We start from the raw sequence: 17,261 nt of genomic DNA, 5'->3' as shown, positions 1-17,261 counted from the left end.
CCTTAGTGGAATAAGGATATGTTTCTCGATTATGGAAGTGACAAAAGGTTCGTCGTAAAGGGTTACGTCGATGCAAGTTTTGACACCGATCTGGATGACTCTAAGTCTCGATCTAGATACATATTGAAAGTGGGAGCAATTAGCTAGAGTAGCTCCGTGCAGAGCATTGTTGACATAGAAATTTGCAAAATACACACGGATCTGAATGTGGCAGACCCGTTGACTAAATTTCTCTCACAAGCAAAACATGATCACACCTTAGTACTCTCTGGGTGTTAATCACATAGCGATGTGAACTAGATTATTGACTCTAGTAAACCCTTTGGGTGTTGATCACATGACGATGTGAACTATGGGTGTTAATCACATGGTGATGTGAACTATTGGTGTTAAATCACATGGCAATGTGATCTAGATTATTGACTCTAGTGCAAGTGGGAGACTGAAGGAAATATGCCCTAGAGGCAATAATAAAGTTATTATTTATTTCCTTATTTCATGATAAATGTTTATTATTCATGCTAGAATTGTATTAACCGGAAACATGATACATCTGTGAATACATAGACAAACAGACTGTCACTAGTATGCCTCTACTTGACTAGCTCGTTAATCAAAGATGGTTATGTTTCCTAACCATGGACAAAGAGTTGTTATTTGATTAACGGGATCACATCATTAGATGAATGATCTGATTGACATGACCCATTCCATTAGCTTAGCACCCGATCGTTTAGTATGTTGCTATTGCTTTCTTCATGACTTATACATGTTCCTATGACTATGAGATTATGTAACTCCCGTGTGCCGGAGGAACACTTTGTGTGCTACCAAACGTCACAACGTAACTGGGTGATTATAAAGGTGCTCTACAGGTGTCTCCAAAGGTACATGTTGGGATGACGTATTTCGAGATTAGGATTTGTCACTCCGATCGTCGGAGAGGTATCTCTGGGCCCTCTCGGTAATGCACATCACTTAAGCCTTGCAAGCAATGCAACTAATGAGTTAGTTGCGAGATGATGTATTACGGAATGAGTAAAGAGACTTGCCGGTAATGAGATTGAACTAGGTATTGGATACCGACGATCGAATCTCGGGCAAGTAACATACCGATGACAAAGGGAACAACGTATGTTGTTATGCGGTCTGACCGATAAAGATCTTCGTAGAATTTGTAGGAGCCAATATGGGCATCCAGGTCCCACTATTGGTTATTGACCGGAGACATGTCTCGGTCATGTCTACATTGTTCTCGAACCCGTAGGGTCCGCACACTTAAGGTTTCGATGACAGTTATATTATGAGTTTATATGTTTTGATGTACCGAAGGTTGTTCGGAGTCCCGGATGTGATCACGGACATGACGAGGAGTCTCGAAATGGTCGAGACATAAAGATTGATATATTGGAAGCCTATGTTTGGATATCGGAAGTGTTCCGGGTGAAATCGGGATTTTACCGGAGTACCGGGAGGTTACCGGAACCCCCCGGGAGCTATATGGGCCTTAGTGGGCCTTAGTGGAAAAGAGAAGAGGCAGCCTAAGATGGGCCACGCGCCCCTCCCCTCCCTTGGTCCGAATAGGACAAGGAGAGGGGGGCGGGCCCCTTTCTCTTTTCCCCCCTCCGCGAATCCTATTCCAACTAGGATTGGGGGGGGGGGGGGGAATCCTACTCCCAGAGGGAGTAGGACTCCTCCTGGCGCGCCTCTCCTAGGCCGGTCGCACCCCCCCTTGAACCTTTATATACGGAGGCAGGGGCACCCCAGAGGAACAGAAGTTGCTCCACGTGATCATATTCTTAGCCGTGTGCGGTGCCCCCTTCCACCATAGTCCTCGATAATATTGTAGCGGTGCTTAGGCGAAGCCCTGCGACAGTAGTACATCAAGATCGTCACCACGCCGTCGTGTTGACGGAACTCTTCCCCGACACTTTGCTGGATCGGAGTCCGGGGATCGTCATCGAGCTGAACGTGTGCTAGAACTCGGAGGTGCCGTAGTTTCGGTGCTTGATCGGTCGGGCCGTGAAGACGTACGACTACATCAACCGCGTTGTGCTAATGCTTCCGCTGTCGATCTACAAGGGTACGTAGATCACACTCTCCCCTCTCGTTGCCATACATCACCATGATCTTGCGTGTGCGTAGGAAATTTTTTGAAATTACTACGTTCCCCAACAGCATCAACTGCACAAGCTGCTACTAACTGTCCTTTAAACCTCCCTGTGAGAAAAGTGGCATCAATAGCCAAATAAGGCCTGCAGCCTGCCAAGAAAAACCAGCGACAAGCCTCAAAGCAGACAAAAACCCTCCTAAAGCATTCCTTGGTCTTTGTCACTCCCCTGAATGTGTACTCCACGGTGTGGTGATCAATATCTACAATACTGCCTGGGCTTTCCACTTCACCTTTGAATGAATACAACAATTGAAAACTTTCCTGCCAGCTACCATAAATAGAATCCATAGCATGTTGTTTACCATTGAACAACCTCATGTATGGTAAATCTATCTTGAACTTATCTTTGATGTTCTTCTGCAATTCCTTTGGACCCACTGGCTGGTTTTCTTTCACCCACTTCTTTACTTCTTCTACCACCCATCATGACTTGGCTCTACTGATTGTATCCTTCCAAAGGGTTGATTCCTGACATGTGTGCTTAAAAGGGTTCACTTTGACCTGAACATTAGTGCTATTTCGCATTTTAGATGCGAGCAGCCTCCATGGACAACCCTCAGTCGGACAGTACACTCTGTAACGTACTTGATCGCTCTTGTCAACTTTGAAAGTACGTTCTACCTTGATGCAGTATGTCACAAGTGCATTTCTACACTCATTCATGGATGCAAAAACTGTACCTTCTTCCATATGAGGGTTCAAAGGGTCCCATTCAACAGCTGCAAGGTCTTCGTCCTCACCCACCGCGTCATCATCCACACGGACTGCATTGTGAGCCTCATCTTGGTTTTCAGCCCGAGGTGCCCGTCGTAAATTCTGAATAACATCAGAATATAGCTTCTCTTCATCAACCCCAGAATTGTAGTCATCAGGCTCCACTTCAAGGGGGACCCTACTGCCGTTGCCCAAACTTGTCAAGCCACCACATCGTCATGCACCAACTGAACTGTTCTGGCTAGAGATGCCATTACGACGACTTGGTTCTCCCCGAGATGTTGCACCCGTCATCCTAGGTCCAAATGCCTGCTCAAGCACATCAACTTGAAGCCTCACATGAAAATTATCTTTCTCTTTAATTTATGCCTAACAAACATGGTAGCCAGCTCTTCATCATTACTAACTATCACTCATTTCTTTTCCCCATCATAGTATTTGTATACCACTTCATCAAGCAAACTCCAAGGATATTGGCTACAAATTACCCCCCCCCCCCCAAATTGTCTGAAACTCCAATTACTAGCCATTGGCAACCCATAATCGAAACCTCCTTGGTATTTCTTCGTATCCTTTGCATCGAACATGTACCGGTCCCTTCTAATGTGCACCAAGAAAGCAAACCGCAACTCCATCCTAACCGACGAAAAACAGAGGCGCAATCAGCACAGTAATTGGGCAAACCTACTCGAATCGACTGTTAAAATGCACAACTAAGCTCAATCTAAACAGGAGGCGTGACTTACCCCTCAGGAACCCAGTCGTGGACGCGGCGGATCTCCGGCCCGATGCCTGCCTCGCCAAATACTCCGGGGTCGCCGCTGCTCGCCATTTCGCCCTTGGGTTCTTCCTCCTAGTTCAAACAGCTCCAGCAACCCCCCACCTTTGAGCACTCCGGCCGGGTGCACGGAAGGAGGCCGCACCGCGGGTCGAGCAAGTGGCGGGCGCTCCACCAGTGGCGTCGCAGGAAGGTGGCGGGCGTCGCAAGTAGTCGTGGAGCGTCGGCGCAGGACGGTAGCGGCGGAGCAAGCCGTGCAGCTGGTGGCGGGGCAGGTGCTGGCCGCGGCGCAGGTGGCGGCGGCGGTGGCGCAGGACAGAAGGCTGGCGGATGGGCAGAGTGGGCGTCGACGTGGACACCACTGGTGATTTGGGGATTTTGTTGCACGGGCCCACATGTCAGCTCCGGACCCATGTCCACGCGGTCCCACGTGTAAGCTCCGGACCCACAACCACTAACGCCGGCGGACGGAATGGACTCAAATCTGGCCGTTTGGCCTCGTCATACTAGCTGTGCATGGACTAGGGGCAAAACTAAGCACAATTCGCATCTGAGGGCAAAACTGAGCACATGGACACCACTGAGGGCAAAAGGATAATTAACCCTAATACTTAATACTAGCTTATCTTGCTAGTCTGATATGGATCATATCACTAATAGACCAAAATAAATAAATTAAAGTTGAGGGCTCTCTCTCTTTGTCATTCTTTCCCCTCTTTGCACTTGCACTACACTTCTTACTAATTGAAATGAAGAAAAACACCACTACTTGGCAGGGCCGTCTACAAGCCTGTGCGAGCTGTGCACTTGCACAGGGCCCCAAAAAGTCAGGGGCCCCCAATTTGGGTCCAAATTCATGTACTAGTCTGAAACGTGCACCTTTTAGTTTTGGGCCTACGTCTGCCTGGTCGCTGAAGCTCACAGTTTGGGCCTCTTGGGGCTGGTCAGCTCCCGCTGATCGCTAGTCCATCATTCGGAAGTCGATCCCCCAATTCGGCACGTATGTGTATACGTAATTACGTATCCTGGGCGGCTTGGGGTCTTTCTCACTTTGGCAGTCAGATCGGCTAGTTCATAGGGCCATCAGGCGGCACGCAGCACGGCGGCATCACAATGGCACAGGAATTGGAGGCGCCGGTCCCGACGACACCCTCGCACCCACAAAGGAATAGAAGGGGGAAGGCTAGCAGGTTGAAGGAGTAATCGGTGCCCTGCGGCCAGCGATCGGCTACCCCATTAATTCATCTATCTCTGAGTTCTTGACAAGCCTATAATTTAGTATTCGAGAAGGAAAAAACAAGCCTATAATTCAAGGTTTTATCTTCTTCTGTTCTACTACTATCTTGAATTCTTTTTATTTTTACGGGGTACTATCTTGAATTCTTGGCAAGCCTATAAGTCATGGAGTTCCAATGCATTGATATTATTTTTGTTTTGGTTCATAAATAGAAACACTCATGCATTCTTGGTATTCTATGTGCGTTCTACTATGACACATGAAAGATTCAATGGATTGGCGACAATAGCACTTGAAAATGATGCCTTGGAGAAGATTAATTAAGAAGATACTCCCTCCGTTTCTTTTTAGTCCACATATAAGGTTTGGTCAAAGTCAACCTTTATAGAGTTTGACTAACTTTATATTAAAAATATAAACATTCACAATATGAAATCAATATTATCAGATGCACCATGAAACGTTTGTTCATACTATATAGTTTTAGTATTGTAGATGCTCATATTTTTTTATATAAATTTAGTCAAACTTTATGCAGTTTGACTTTGACCAAATCTTATATGCGGAATAAAAAGAAACGGAGGGAGTATAATTAAAGAAGTCATTTCAAAGGACACAAGACGAAAGAATACAAGAAGGATGCCACATTTTGATAACACGAGGTTAGCTTATTGTTTTACTTATACCATTTGTGTTTTGCATCGGTATTTGGTATACTCCCAAATATTGTAAGAAATAACATACATTTAGGCCTCCTTTGGTTCATAGGATAGAAATTTTATAGGAATAGGAAAATCATAGGAAGTGAGATGACATGCATCTCAATTCCTATAGAGGAAGAGGTGTCATTTGGTGCATAGGATAGGAATTTTTCCATTGAGTCTAGGCTAATGTTTTTTTTCCTCCAAAATGTGAAGGATAGAATCCTATCCTACATAGGAATAGGAATCCATTCCTACAAACCAAAGGCTTCAAAGGAATTTTTCCTTTGCAAATCCTATCCTATAGAATTCCTATAAAATTCCTACAAACCAAAGGAGGCCTTAGGTTATATAATCAAATGAGATTCTACTTGAATTATACTATAAGCTTTTTAAAGAAAATTAGGGCCCCATTTTGCTTTTCGCACTGGGCCCCTGAATTTCTGGAGACAGCCCTGCTACTTGGAAGGAAGGAAGGAAGGAAACCAGCCCGAAGAAGAACTATCTTATATTGTGGGGCGGAGGGAGTTGTAGCTTATCTTACTAGACTGATGTGAATCATATCACTAGTAGACCAAAAAGACTAAAATTACAATTTAGGGCTCTTTCTTTATAGTTCTTTCCGGTCTCTGCTCTTGCTTCTGAAACTAGAAACGGAGCCAGTAAAAGAAATAATTTGCACTGCTAGAATCATTTCTATGTGGCATATTTTCTAGCTGGAATCTAATTATTTATTTATTGCGGGGGCTAGCTATAATCTAAGTGTTCCACGCACACAGGAAAACAAGATACATGTATTATTTCTAATGGTGCTTCATTGTACCCATCATATTCTTGTTGATAAGCAACCAATGGATCTTGTTGCAGCCCCCAAGTGACACGCAACAGCTAAAGGGTGGCTCATTTTATTTTATTTTTGGAGAGAGTAAAGGGTGGATCATTTTGTAATGGTTACAAGGGCCCAAAGGGAGACCTCTGACAGAAGATGCAAATGGATTATCCATTAAAGATTTTGAAGAAATAGCAGGAGCTCCGTCTTCTGTACACACATTTATTTATTTATATGTAGCTAATTGTCATACCAGCCAGCAGCTATGAATGGTATGTAGTACTAGTACATGGCATGACGGGTAATGCAGAGAACAAACTACCATACAGATAAACTTATGACTTACGGACAGTGTCTACATAATCGAACCGAAGAAAAACAACAGTGTGCTAACTGCACTGACGTTCATGGGTCAGGACGAGCATGCCGGGATGGCAATGGTAGTGTGGAGATAATCAAGATTATTAGCAGGTGACCGTTTAGCTGTTGAGAACACCTTAATCACATGCTGCATCGTTGGACGGTGCGATGGATCAGGCTCTATGCACCGAACAGCGACGACAACCACTTGAAATATTTTACTTGCGATGTCAGCTTCAGGGAGTGGGAGACAGGTGTCCAGCAAGTTCCCAAGTAATGTACTTCTGTTGTGGTTGTCCATGGACGAAAGGAGATCCCCTGGATGATGTCCCATGAACAGCTCTAGGACGAGCACTCCGAAGCTATAAACATCACACTTCTCTGTCACCCTTGTTGTGTATGCAAGCTCTGAAGAAACATCAATGGAGAGTTAGTTTCAATAATTATAAAACAATGCAAAAATGCACCTCAACTAATTCATAGAATCTTAACTTTGGTAATTCTTAATTTTGAATAGAAAACAAAACACGGCCATTAACATGTTTGATTAGAGGCATGCGCGATCCTTGTGTATATAAAGCTAGCTATCTAAACTTTGGAGGCAGGATGCGTAGAACTATATTTAAAATATTGTCATGTTACAAAAGACATATCTTCCAACTATCTAAACTATGCCAATGTTTCATCAATGCCGTTCCTGCAGATTTAAACATGTAGTCCACTCAGAGAAGACAAAAACATTCAATATGTAAAATATCTAGCCATGGTTGAAAAACCGGTGTATGCTAATGTACATTGTATAAACTAGAGACAAATCGTATCATGGTTCTTACAAATTATGATAACATTTTTCTGTAACCAACATAGAGGCAAATTTTACCTGGGGCAAGATATCCTTTTGTGCCGGCAAGACTTGTGCAGTTCGATGCATCCACATCTAGTACTTTCGCTAGACCAAAATCCGAGATGTGGGCTTTAAATTCCAGATCAAGCAAAATGTTGTTGCTTGTTATATCTCTGTGAACTATTGGCGCAAAGCAGTCGTGATGCATGTAAGCCAAAGCATGAGCAACATCCCAAGCAATATTTAGCCTCCTTGTCCAATCCAATTCAACGGCAGTTTCCTTATGCTTCAAATATGTTGATAAGCTTCCTCTGTCCATGTATTCATACACAAGGAATCTTCCCTGAGTTGCGGAGCAGTAACCAAATAACTTTGCAATGTTGCGATGCCTAATATGCATCAAAGCATGTATTTCACGGTTAAATTGATCATCATCTTCCACCACATTGATCTTCTTCACTGCAAATATTTCACCTGTTGGTAACTGAGCTCTGTAGACATATCCACTTCCTCCAGATCCAATGCAATAAGTGTCGCTGAAATTATTTGTAGCATCAACAATTTTCCTGTACACATCTTCACCATCAAAATTCCAGATGGCGAACATCTTGATTTGTTGTACTACATTTGCAATTTCTGCCTTGGTTTTCTTCTTTCTGCATTCCCATGTTGCTAGTGCAGTGATAAATCCAAAAGATACAACAACGGGTATAATAGATAATAAAATAGCTCCAGACCTTTTTCCATGTCCACTACTTCGAGGAAGATCACAAGGGGGCAAACCTTTCACAACACCACACAATTCCTTATTATGCCAGAACCATTTGACCGGAGCTTCTTCAAAGAGCCTAGTATGTGGCACTGGCCCTTCTAATTTGTTGTAAGACACATCCATGGACAGGAGGCCGGTCATGCTCCAAAATGACGGTGGAATGTTGCCGCTGAGTGCATTGTGAGAAACATTCAAGGCTTGAAGCATACTAAGACCACCTAACACACTCGGGATAGCACCATCAATTGAATTGTCACTTAGATCCAACAGATATTGCAGGTTTACCAAAATCCCTAGCTCAATAGGAATGCTGCCATTGAGGTGATTATGGCTAAGCTTTAGAAAGTGAAGCTTAAGACAATGCCCAATTGATCTTGGTAACTGCCCAGTTAGGTTGTTTGATGATAAATCTAGATACTCCAAATTGTTCAGCAATCCAATTTCTTGTGGCACTTTTCCCTGGAGTAAGTTACCAGAAAGGCTCAAATTGAACAACATCGTTACATTGCCAATTTCTAGTGGAATCTGTCCTTTAAGCTTATTTGATGAAACATCAAGTATCCTCAATTGAGATAATTTCCCTATGCTTGATGGTATTACTCCACTTATATTATTGTTTGATGCACGTAGCATGGTAAGTTTGTGGGATTCACCCCAACGATGAGATAATTTACCAAATAGTCTATTTGAACTGATATCAATATAGTCAAGATTTGGATGAGCTCCCATTCTGGTGATATCTCCTTCGAGGTTATTCCGCTCAAGTCGAACTCTGACTAGGCTTGTACAACTTAGCAAGCTTGACGGCAAGGGTCCAACCAACTTGTTGTCCGTAGCAGTCAAATGTTGTAGCCGACCTCCCGCACAAAGTCCAAATGGCAAGGCACCAGAGAGGTTGTTAAAAGCGAGTTGCATCAGAACAAGACGCGTTAAGTTGCCAATTTCTTGAGGAACTGAACCAAAAAGTTGGTTTTGGTCAAGTTGGAAGATAGTGAGTTTTGTCGAATTCCCTAAACTGTTTGGGATGGAACCAGAAAGCGTATTATCACGAAGAGACAAGCTTTCTAAGTTCACAAGGTAACCTAATTCTCGTGGAATTTGCCCAGAAAGTTGGTTATGGAAAATGTGCAAGGAACTGAGTTTTGTCAAATTGCCTAACCTGTTTGGGATGGAACCTGAGAGTCTATTTGAACTAAGATCCAACACTTGTAAGTTCATAAGGAAACCTAACTCGTGTGGAATTTGACCAGAAAGTTGGTTTTGGTAAAGGTACAAGATACTGAGTTTTGTCAAATTTCCTAAGTTGTTTGAGATGGAACCTGTGAGTGTGTTGTTGCTAAGACTCAAGTATTCTAAGTTCACAAGGTAGCCTAATTCTCGTGGAATTTGACCAGAAAGTTGGTTTTGGTAAAGGTACAAGGCACTTAGTTTTGTCAAATTTCCTAAGTTGTTTGAGATGGAACCTGTGAGTGTGTTTTTGCTAAGAATCAAGTATTCTAAGTTCACAAGGTAACCTAATTCTCGTGGAATTTGACCAGAAAATTGATTCCTTTGAAGTTCCAACCTAGTGACTTTTGTCAAATTCCCTAGACTCTTTGGGATGGAACCTGAGAGTGTGTTGTTACTAAGAAGCAATACTTGTAAATTGTTTGTGTAACCCAAGTCGTTTGGAATTTTCCCCGAAAGTTGATTTGCACTAAGAAACATAACCTGCAAGTTCACGAGGTACCCTAATTCTCGTGGAATTTGCCCGGAAAGTTGGTTCATGCGAAGGTACAAGTTAGTGAGTTTTGTCAAATTTGATAAGCTATTTGGGATGGAACCTACCAGCTTGTTGAAGCTAACGCGCAAGTCATTCAAGTTGGCCAAACGACAAAGTTCTATTGGAATTTGGTCAGACAGTTGGTTCTGGAAAAGGAGCAATGTAGTGAGTTTGGTCAAGTTACCTACATTGGGTGGAATTGAGCCGGAAAGATTATTACTAGACAAATCCAACATAACCAAGTGCTTTAGGTGGCCTACTTCAGAAGGGATATGACCAACTAAGTGATTGTATGACAAGGTGAGTGTCATGAGATTGGTCATGTTGCCTATGTGCCTTGGTATTTCACCAGAGACTTCATTGTGATCAAGCATCAAGGAACGGAGTTTTGTGAGGTTTGTTAGACCTAGTGGGATTGAGCCTCTTATCTGGTTGCCTTGCAGAAGGAGATTCTCAAGCTCCACGAGGGCCTTGATGTCAGGAGGGATGCTCCCGGTGAGGTGGTTGTGCGAGAGGTCGAGGCGCGTCATGGTCATCAGCGCTGAGAAGTTCAGCGACCCCAACGAACCTCTCAGTCGCCTCCCCCGCAGGGAGATGCCGCTGATCACTGGCCGGCGCCGGTGCCGGTGCATGGTGCACCTGATGCCGCGCCAGCTGCAGGGCGCCGAGGTATTCTCCCAGGACCGCAGAGTGTGCTGGCTTTGATTATCAAGGCTGGCTTTCCAGGTGAGGAGCGCCCTTGCCTGCTCTGCAGGCACGGCCGCCAGGTCCGGCGCGGGCGTGACGATGGTGGTCGTCGTCAGCAGCAGCAGGAGAAGTGTGGCGAGAGAAGCGAGCATTTTGGTTGGCTCCGTCTTCATGACTATCATTTTGGCTGAATGGAAATCGCTCCGATGGTTGTGGGGCGTTGGTGAGAGGTGTTTGCATGCTTGGCACCCCTATTTAATACCACTACGTACGTAGAGCATTGATAGGTCGACTATGACTATGAAGGTAAATGCTGGGCACCTTCTCCTTGGTTCTCAGCCTAGCTTGTAGATCGTTGCTTGTCCAAACCAAACAAACAAACCCCCACATCGAGTACTACGTAATACAGGACCCATTGCACTAATTACTTGTCGCTCAGATGGATATATAGTACTAGATATATCCATTTGTGTGACAAGTAATTTAGAACGGAGGGAGAACTTCTTTGCTCGCTGGTCTTTGAGTAATTGATGAGTATTTTCTCAGATTCTGTAGCAGTACTCACATCTGACCGAAGACGTGCATCCCACACCGTACTTCATCTGACGCTGCTGGGTTAGCACATGACCGTGTGCACACCATGCATGTTCAGAGATGAATTGACATGCCGTGTGTGCCCGGTCGGTCGTCTTCTCTCTCTGACACATCATGAGCGAAGACCGAAGACCGAAGACATTTGACAGAAGACCGAAGACGTACATCCCACACCGTTACGCCATGCGCTTCATCTGACGCTGCTGGGTTAGCACACATGACCATGCATGTTCATCTGGGCGCCAGGCCAGACATGAATTGACATGCCATCCGTGCCCGGTCAGTCGTCTTCTCTGTTCTCTCTCTGACACATCATGAGCTAGCATGGCACCTCCACAATTGCCTGTAAGCTTCGCGCTGGGTCGGTCCTGAAAGTTGTACGCTCCAATCATACCACTTTAGACAATTGTATGCACAATCAATTGTGGACTCCAATCATACACATATTGTAACTGATTTTTACAGCTCCATCGTGTAGAAACAAGGAAGACCACCTACTACTCTAGCTACACAGGTCAAGCCGTCAAGTACCCTAGCCCAGTAACAAATTCATACTACCTAGTACTCCCTCCATCCCAAAATAAGTGACTCAACTTTGTACTAACTTTAGTAAAAAAGTGACTTAATTTTGTGACGGAGGGAGTACATGCCAACTACCAAAGACCGCCAAGACGACTGACTTGTCCCGGAATCACACCACTTAACCAGCCAAGCATTTGTACACTGCAAACAGCTAGCACTCGTCAAGTCATAATGAATGCATGTCATTCACATGCAAGCGGAATCTACAACTTGAACCCTCATTTCCACGTCAAATGTCCCAACCGGACTGTCCGAACACTTTTAAACCTTGAACGTGGATGCCTATTTTAAATCGGTCATGTCTAGACGTCCGGAATCAAAAGAACGAGCCAAAATTGAGGGCCTGAGTAGGGGTCGACCCAGCCCCCTCCCCTGTCACTCACTCTACTCCCTACAAAACCCTAGCAACCGCTTCGTAGCGATGGGCAAGAAGATGAAAAAGGAAGAGCGCCAGCAATGCCCAGGCAATGTGGCTGCTCAATGGCTACCGCTCGGACGTAAATCTGATGATGCTCAGGGTTAAATGCAAATGGAGAAGTCTTCTGCAGGACCCGTACCTCATTTTGAAATTATCATTCCTTTAATGTTTTCGACTCTAACAGGAAGCTGATTTTTGTTACTCCATCTTAGACAGCAGCCCAGTTACATCACACACAAAGGATAGATGGGCCATTTTTATATGTAGAAACATATGCAACTTCTTTCAGTTACCTGTAGTTTTTCAACTTGCATGGTAAAAAATGTATTTGTCCATAGATAAATACTCCCTCCGGTCCTTTTTAGTTCGCATATAAGGTTTACCTGAAGTCAAACATCGTAAACTTTGACCGAATTTATCTATACCAATATAAAAAGACCCAAATGGGCAGATCCGATTAATCTCGGCCATCAAATCATGTCAATCCAACGACCTAGACTGCTTCAATGTCGAGCGCTCAACACGTTTAGCGTGCAGTTAATTTCATGCCAAATTTAGTGCTAATCACATAATAACAAGCAAATAATATCCTACTTAATATCCGCATGCACTTAATATACTTCCAAATTAACGTGAATTGCACGTACACATTGACTAGTAGAGAAAAATACCAACATTCAGAATGTGAAAATCAACAACATTAGATGCATCATGACTTTAGTTTTCATATTGTATAAATTTAGTATTGTAGATATTAATATTTTTTCATATAAATATGGTCAAACTTTATGAAGCTTGACTTCAGACAATTCTTATACGCAGAGTAAAAAGGACCGGAGGGAGTATGTAGGTACATAACTAGCTTCAGTTTGGATGTCGGATTTCAAGCAGCGAATATCTATATATCAAATCGTCTCCCTAGTACAACAAATTATCAATCATAATTTTATTGTAAACCATGTCTAGAAAGAAAGAAAAGAGTAATTTATTTACTCTGTTTATTTCCCTCATCTAGTGGGCATCTAGTGAGCTAACTAATACATGGAATGTTGTACTAATTAAATAACATGACGATGACCTTCTTAAGAATACTACCGGGTAATGTCACATGGGCAAGTATAGTACATCCATATATCTTCTATAAAATTAAGTTCCAACTAGACAAAAAGTACATATATTTAAAAATTAAATCGAAAACTTTGTTTGGAGATTAGGGATAAAACCCACTTGTGGACGTTGCCTCAAATACATCAGAGCAATATATTATTATTGAATGACAGTAAAGACAACATATATATTTGTCCATACCTATGTAGACAGGAGTAGCAAGAATACTGTATTTGGTACTGTGTAGAAGTGTCAAGAAAAATAATTGTGTAGGCTTTCAAAGTCAGCAACCATCATCAATAGTGTGATCATCCAATGTACTGAGACAAATGAAAGAAATTATAGTGTAGGATTACGGGATTACCTTTATAAGAGATGGACTTGGAAGTCGGCATATGGTGTACGATGGGCTTGGGCTCATGATGGGATGTCGGCACAATGTGTAGATGGCAGCAAAAAGGCCGGCGACCACCATACTCACACATGTCCATGAGGAAGAGGATCGGTAGAGGCACGATGAGTTGAGGCCTCCATGGTATTCCATGGGAGGGGATCATGCATTGGCAAGGAGACCTAATCTGGTGATGGATGATCAAAAAGTTTAGCCCTTAGAATGAAGGGAATATTTTAAGCATTATTTAGGATTATGGGCTATGGCGCACAATACACGCTATAATTTTGGGTAAATGGACTGCTGGTTCATGCCTTCTATTTTGCACATAACACATATCAAACTCAATTACAAACTAAATAATCTAGCTATACAAATCAAGAAAATAAACGGAGAATCTACCATGCAGCCCCTCGACATCATTAATTCTCTTGTCGAAGCAATAATGGTTTCTTATTTATATGTACACACAACATATAGTACATGAATTATCCATCAAAATGGTAGATGGACAATACCAACCGAAGTGGAGACTTTAGGTGTACTTGGAAGAGTAGATGCAATTTTAGTGTGATTTATAGGTACAACATATTGCAAATTTGCGGTAGCTAAAATCACTTAAGTAATCAAAATAAATATCCTAATCCCATTTGAGAGATCGGTATAATTTATTAGGTTAGTGCCTACATCTATAAATATTGCATGTGCACATTGAAGGTATAAAATCATTTGGTCAAAACATATTTAACTTGGGGCATCTCCAAAGCGGACCCTCAAACCTCCCGCAAGTGTATGGACCGTGTTGTCCAGACAGAACTTGCCATCCAACGCGGTCCTGTATCGGTCCGCGATGCGTCTGGATGTCCATTTTCCTGCAAACCCAAGACAAACAAAGGAGAACTTTGCGGGAGTCCAAACATCTGCCTGACCGAATCAAAAACCAAGACGTACCCTATCCTCCTTGTCCAGATGGCGGAAGACCGTGCTGCTATTTGGGTGATGCATGTTGCTTTCGCGGGAAGTGATAGGATAGCCTGTTGTTTGGCGGAAGGTTATAGCATGCATATATGTTGTATGGCGGAAGGTTTAGCATGTAGTTGGCGGAAGGTTCAAACATGCAGCATGTTGTTGGCGGAAGGTTAGCTTGCATGCATGTGTTTACACTCTTTTTTCACCTTTTCAAGTGCTTTTATTCATTTAAAGTGTGATTGTTGTTAATATTTGTGGTGGAAGATTGTTGTTGTTTGGCGGAAGGCAGATGGATATTTGAGGTATATGGTTGGATGGATGACTCCGGTATCTATGTCCGGACACCAGACCGGACCGATTTTCAGACAAATATTGCGTCTGTTTTGCGTGTCGGTGTTGGAGATGCCCTTACATTGTTTCACCATTAGCAATCTAGACAACTCACTGTTGCAGCTTTACGAAAACATCACTAAATCTTCAATTGTGCATGGCATAAATTTAATAATTTTGTGAAAATTGCTTTAACTAACATTAGTAAGCATGCACGTGCAATGCACGTCTTACACATTTACCAAGTGAGATCCTGTTGTAAGAAAAAAATGTTTAAGAAAATATAAATCAAATGGGTGCTCACTCACTCAGATTGTATCTTTCGAGCGACAAAGGTATAAGTTGTTTCATCCATTATGTGTTCGGATAGTGCAAAAGAAAATAAATCTACCAATATTTTTAAAAACAAATTTGGCTATGTGTACATCCAAAATGTAAGGTTTCAGAGCTCAGGAGAGTTTAGATGCTACGGACAGCTTCTCACTTATCAAATAAATGAATGTTACAGTTAAAATCTAACAAGCTGGGGCAAACAATAAAAGAACTCATATCAAGAGCTTTCGTGTAACTAATGCACCCTCCTAATATCCCATTCATCTCTAGGGGACGAGGGCATCACGCATCAGGCGGCTGACAGTACGACCGATTGCGCAGGTAAGAAAAACTTTTTTTTAGAATACTCAAGGTTTATCAGCATTCTTTAGAACACCTGATATTTTAAAGAAATAATCACCTGTTTCCCAAAAATGGCCGTAAATTTTTTTAAAAAATGCTTATACAATGCAAAATAAAATGTTTGCATAATTTAGAAAGATGTTTATTGCCATTAAAATATACAATGTGTATTTGGAAACAAATGTTACGGTGTACTGAAAAAATTGTCAAAACATGTATTTTGTAAAAATGTACATCTTGTATTCGAAAAATGTCCAACGGATATTGATGTCTACTACGCAACCTTCTTCTTGTAGACGCTGTTGGGCCTCCAAGTGAAGAGGTTTGTAGGACAGTAGCAAATTTCCCTCAAGTGGATGACCTAAGGTTTATCAATCCGTGGGAGGCGTAGGATGAAGATGGTCTCTCTCAAGCAACCCTACAACCAAATAACAAAGAGTCTCTTGTGTCCCCAACACACCCAATACAATGGTAAATTGTATAGGTGCACTAGTTCGGCGAAGAGATGGTGACACAAGTGCAATATGGATGGTAGATATAGGCTTTTGTAAACTGAAAATATAAAAACAGCAAGGTAGCAAGTGGTAAAACTGGGCGTAAACGGTATTGCAATGCTAGGAAACAAGGCCTAGGGTCCTCTCAACAATAATAACATAATTGGATCATATAACTATCCCTCAACATGCAACAAAGAGTCACTTCAAAGTCACTAATAGCGGAGAACAAACGAAGAGATTATGATAGGGTACGAAACCACCTCAAAGTTATTTTTTCCAATCAATCCGTTGGGCTATTCCTATAAGTGTCACAAACAGCCCTAGAGTTCGTACTAGAATAACACCTTAAGACACAAATCAACCAAAACCCTAATGTCACCTAGATACTCCAATGCCACCTCAAGTATCCGTGGGCATGATTATACGATATGCATCACACAATCTCAATTCATCTACTCAAACCAACACATAGAACCTCAAAGAGTGCCCCAAAGTTTCTACCGGAGAATCACGACGAAAACGTGTGCCAACCCCTATGCATAGGTTCATGGGTGGAACCCGCAAGTTGATCACCAAAACATACATCAAGTGGATCACGTGGTATCCCATTGTCACCACAGATACGCACGGCAAGACATACATCAAGTGTTCTCAAATCTTTAAAGACTCAATCCGATAAGATTACTTCAAGGGGAAAACAATCAATTACAAGAGAGAAGAGGGGGAGAAGAAACATAAGATCCAACTATAATAGCAAAGCTCGCGATACATCAAGATCGTGCCAAATCAAGAACACGAGAGAGAGAGAAAGAGATCAAACACATAGCTACTGGTACATACC

General features: G+C 42.7%; 1 protein-coding gene and 1 pseudogene across 13 annotated transcripts; one reads left to right on the top strand and one right to left on the bottom strand.

The window, feature by feature from the left end:
- The window catches only part of LOC147956773 (uncharacterized), a 215,713-nt pseudogene that overhangs the window by 129,767 nt on the left and 68,685 nt on the right, over window positions 1-17,261 (top strand).
- On the bottom strand, window positions 6,738-11,039 carry LOC125524018 (uncharacterized). Of its 13 annotated transcripts, XM_087532998.1 has the most exons (5): window positions 10,376-11,030; window positions 10,067-10,231; window positions 9,545-9,994; window positions 7,673-9,472; window positions 6,738-7,200 (listed from the first exon to the last, which is right to left on the bottom strand). In XM_087532998.1, the coding sequence occupies exons 1-5, from the start codon at window positions 11,028-11,030 to the stop codon at window positions 6,845-6,847; spliced, it is 3,426 nt and encodes a 1,141-aa protein (XP_087389124.1). In that variant the 3' UTR covers window positions 6,738-6,844. The 13 variants fall into 13 exon arrangements, with proteins under 13 accessions (XP_087389124.1, XP_087389123.1, XP_087389127.1 ...); XM_087532997.1 differs by having other exon boundaries at window positions 7,673-10,138; window positions 10,355-10,498; window positions 10,577-11,039; XM_087533001.1 differs by having other exon boundaries at window positions 7,673-9,583; window positions 9,728-10,144; window positions 10,355-11,030.

Source organism: Triticum urartu, chromosome 7A, assembly GCF_056163025.1.
Source record: "Triticum urartu cultivar PI428250 chromosome 7A, HENAU_Tu73, whole genome shotgun sequence".
In the NCBI taxonomy this organism is placed as follows: Eukaryota; Viridiplantae; Streptophyta; class Magnoliopsida; order Poales; family Poaceae; genus Triticum; species Triticum urartu.
This window is presented reverse-complemented; position numbering and strand designations above follow the sequence as displayed.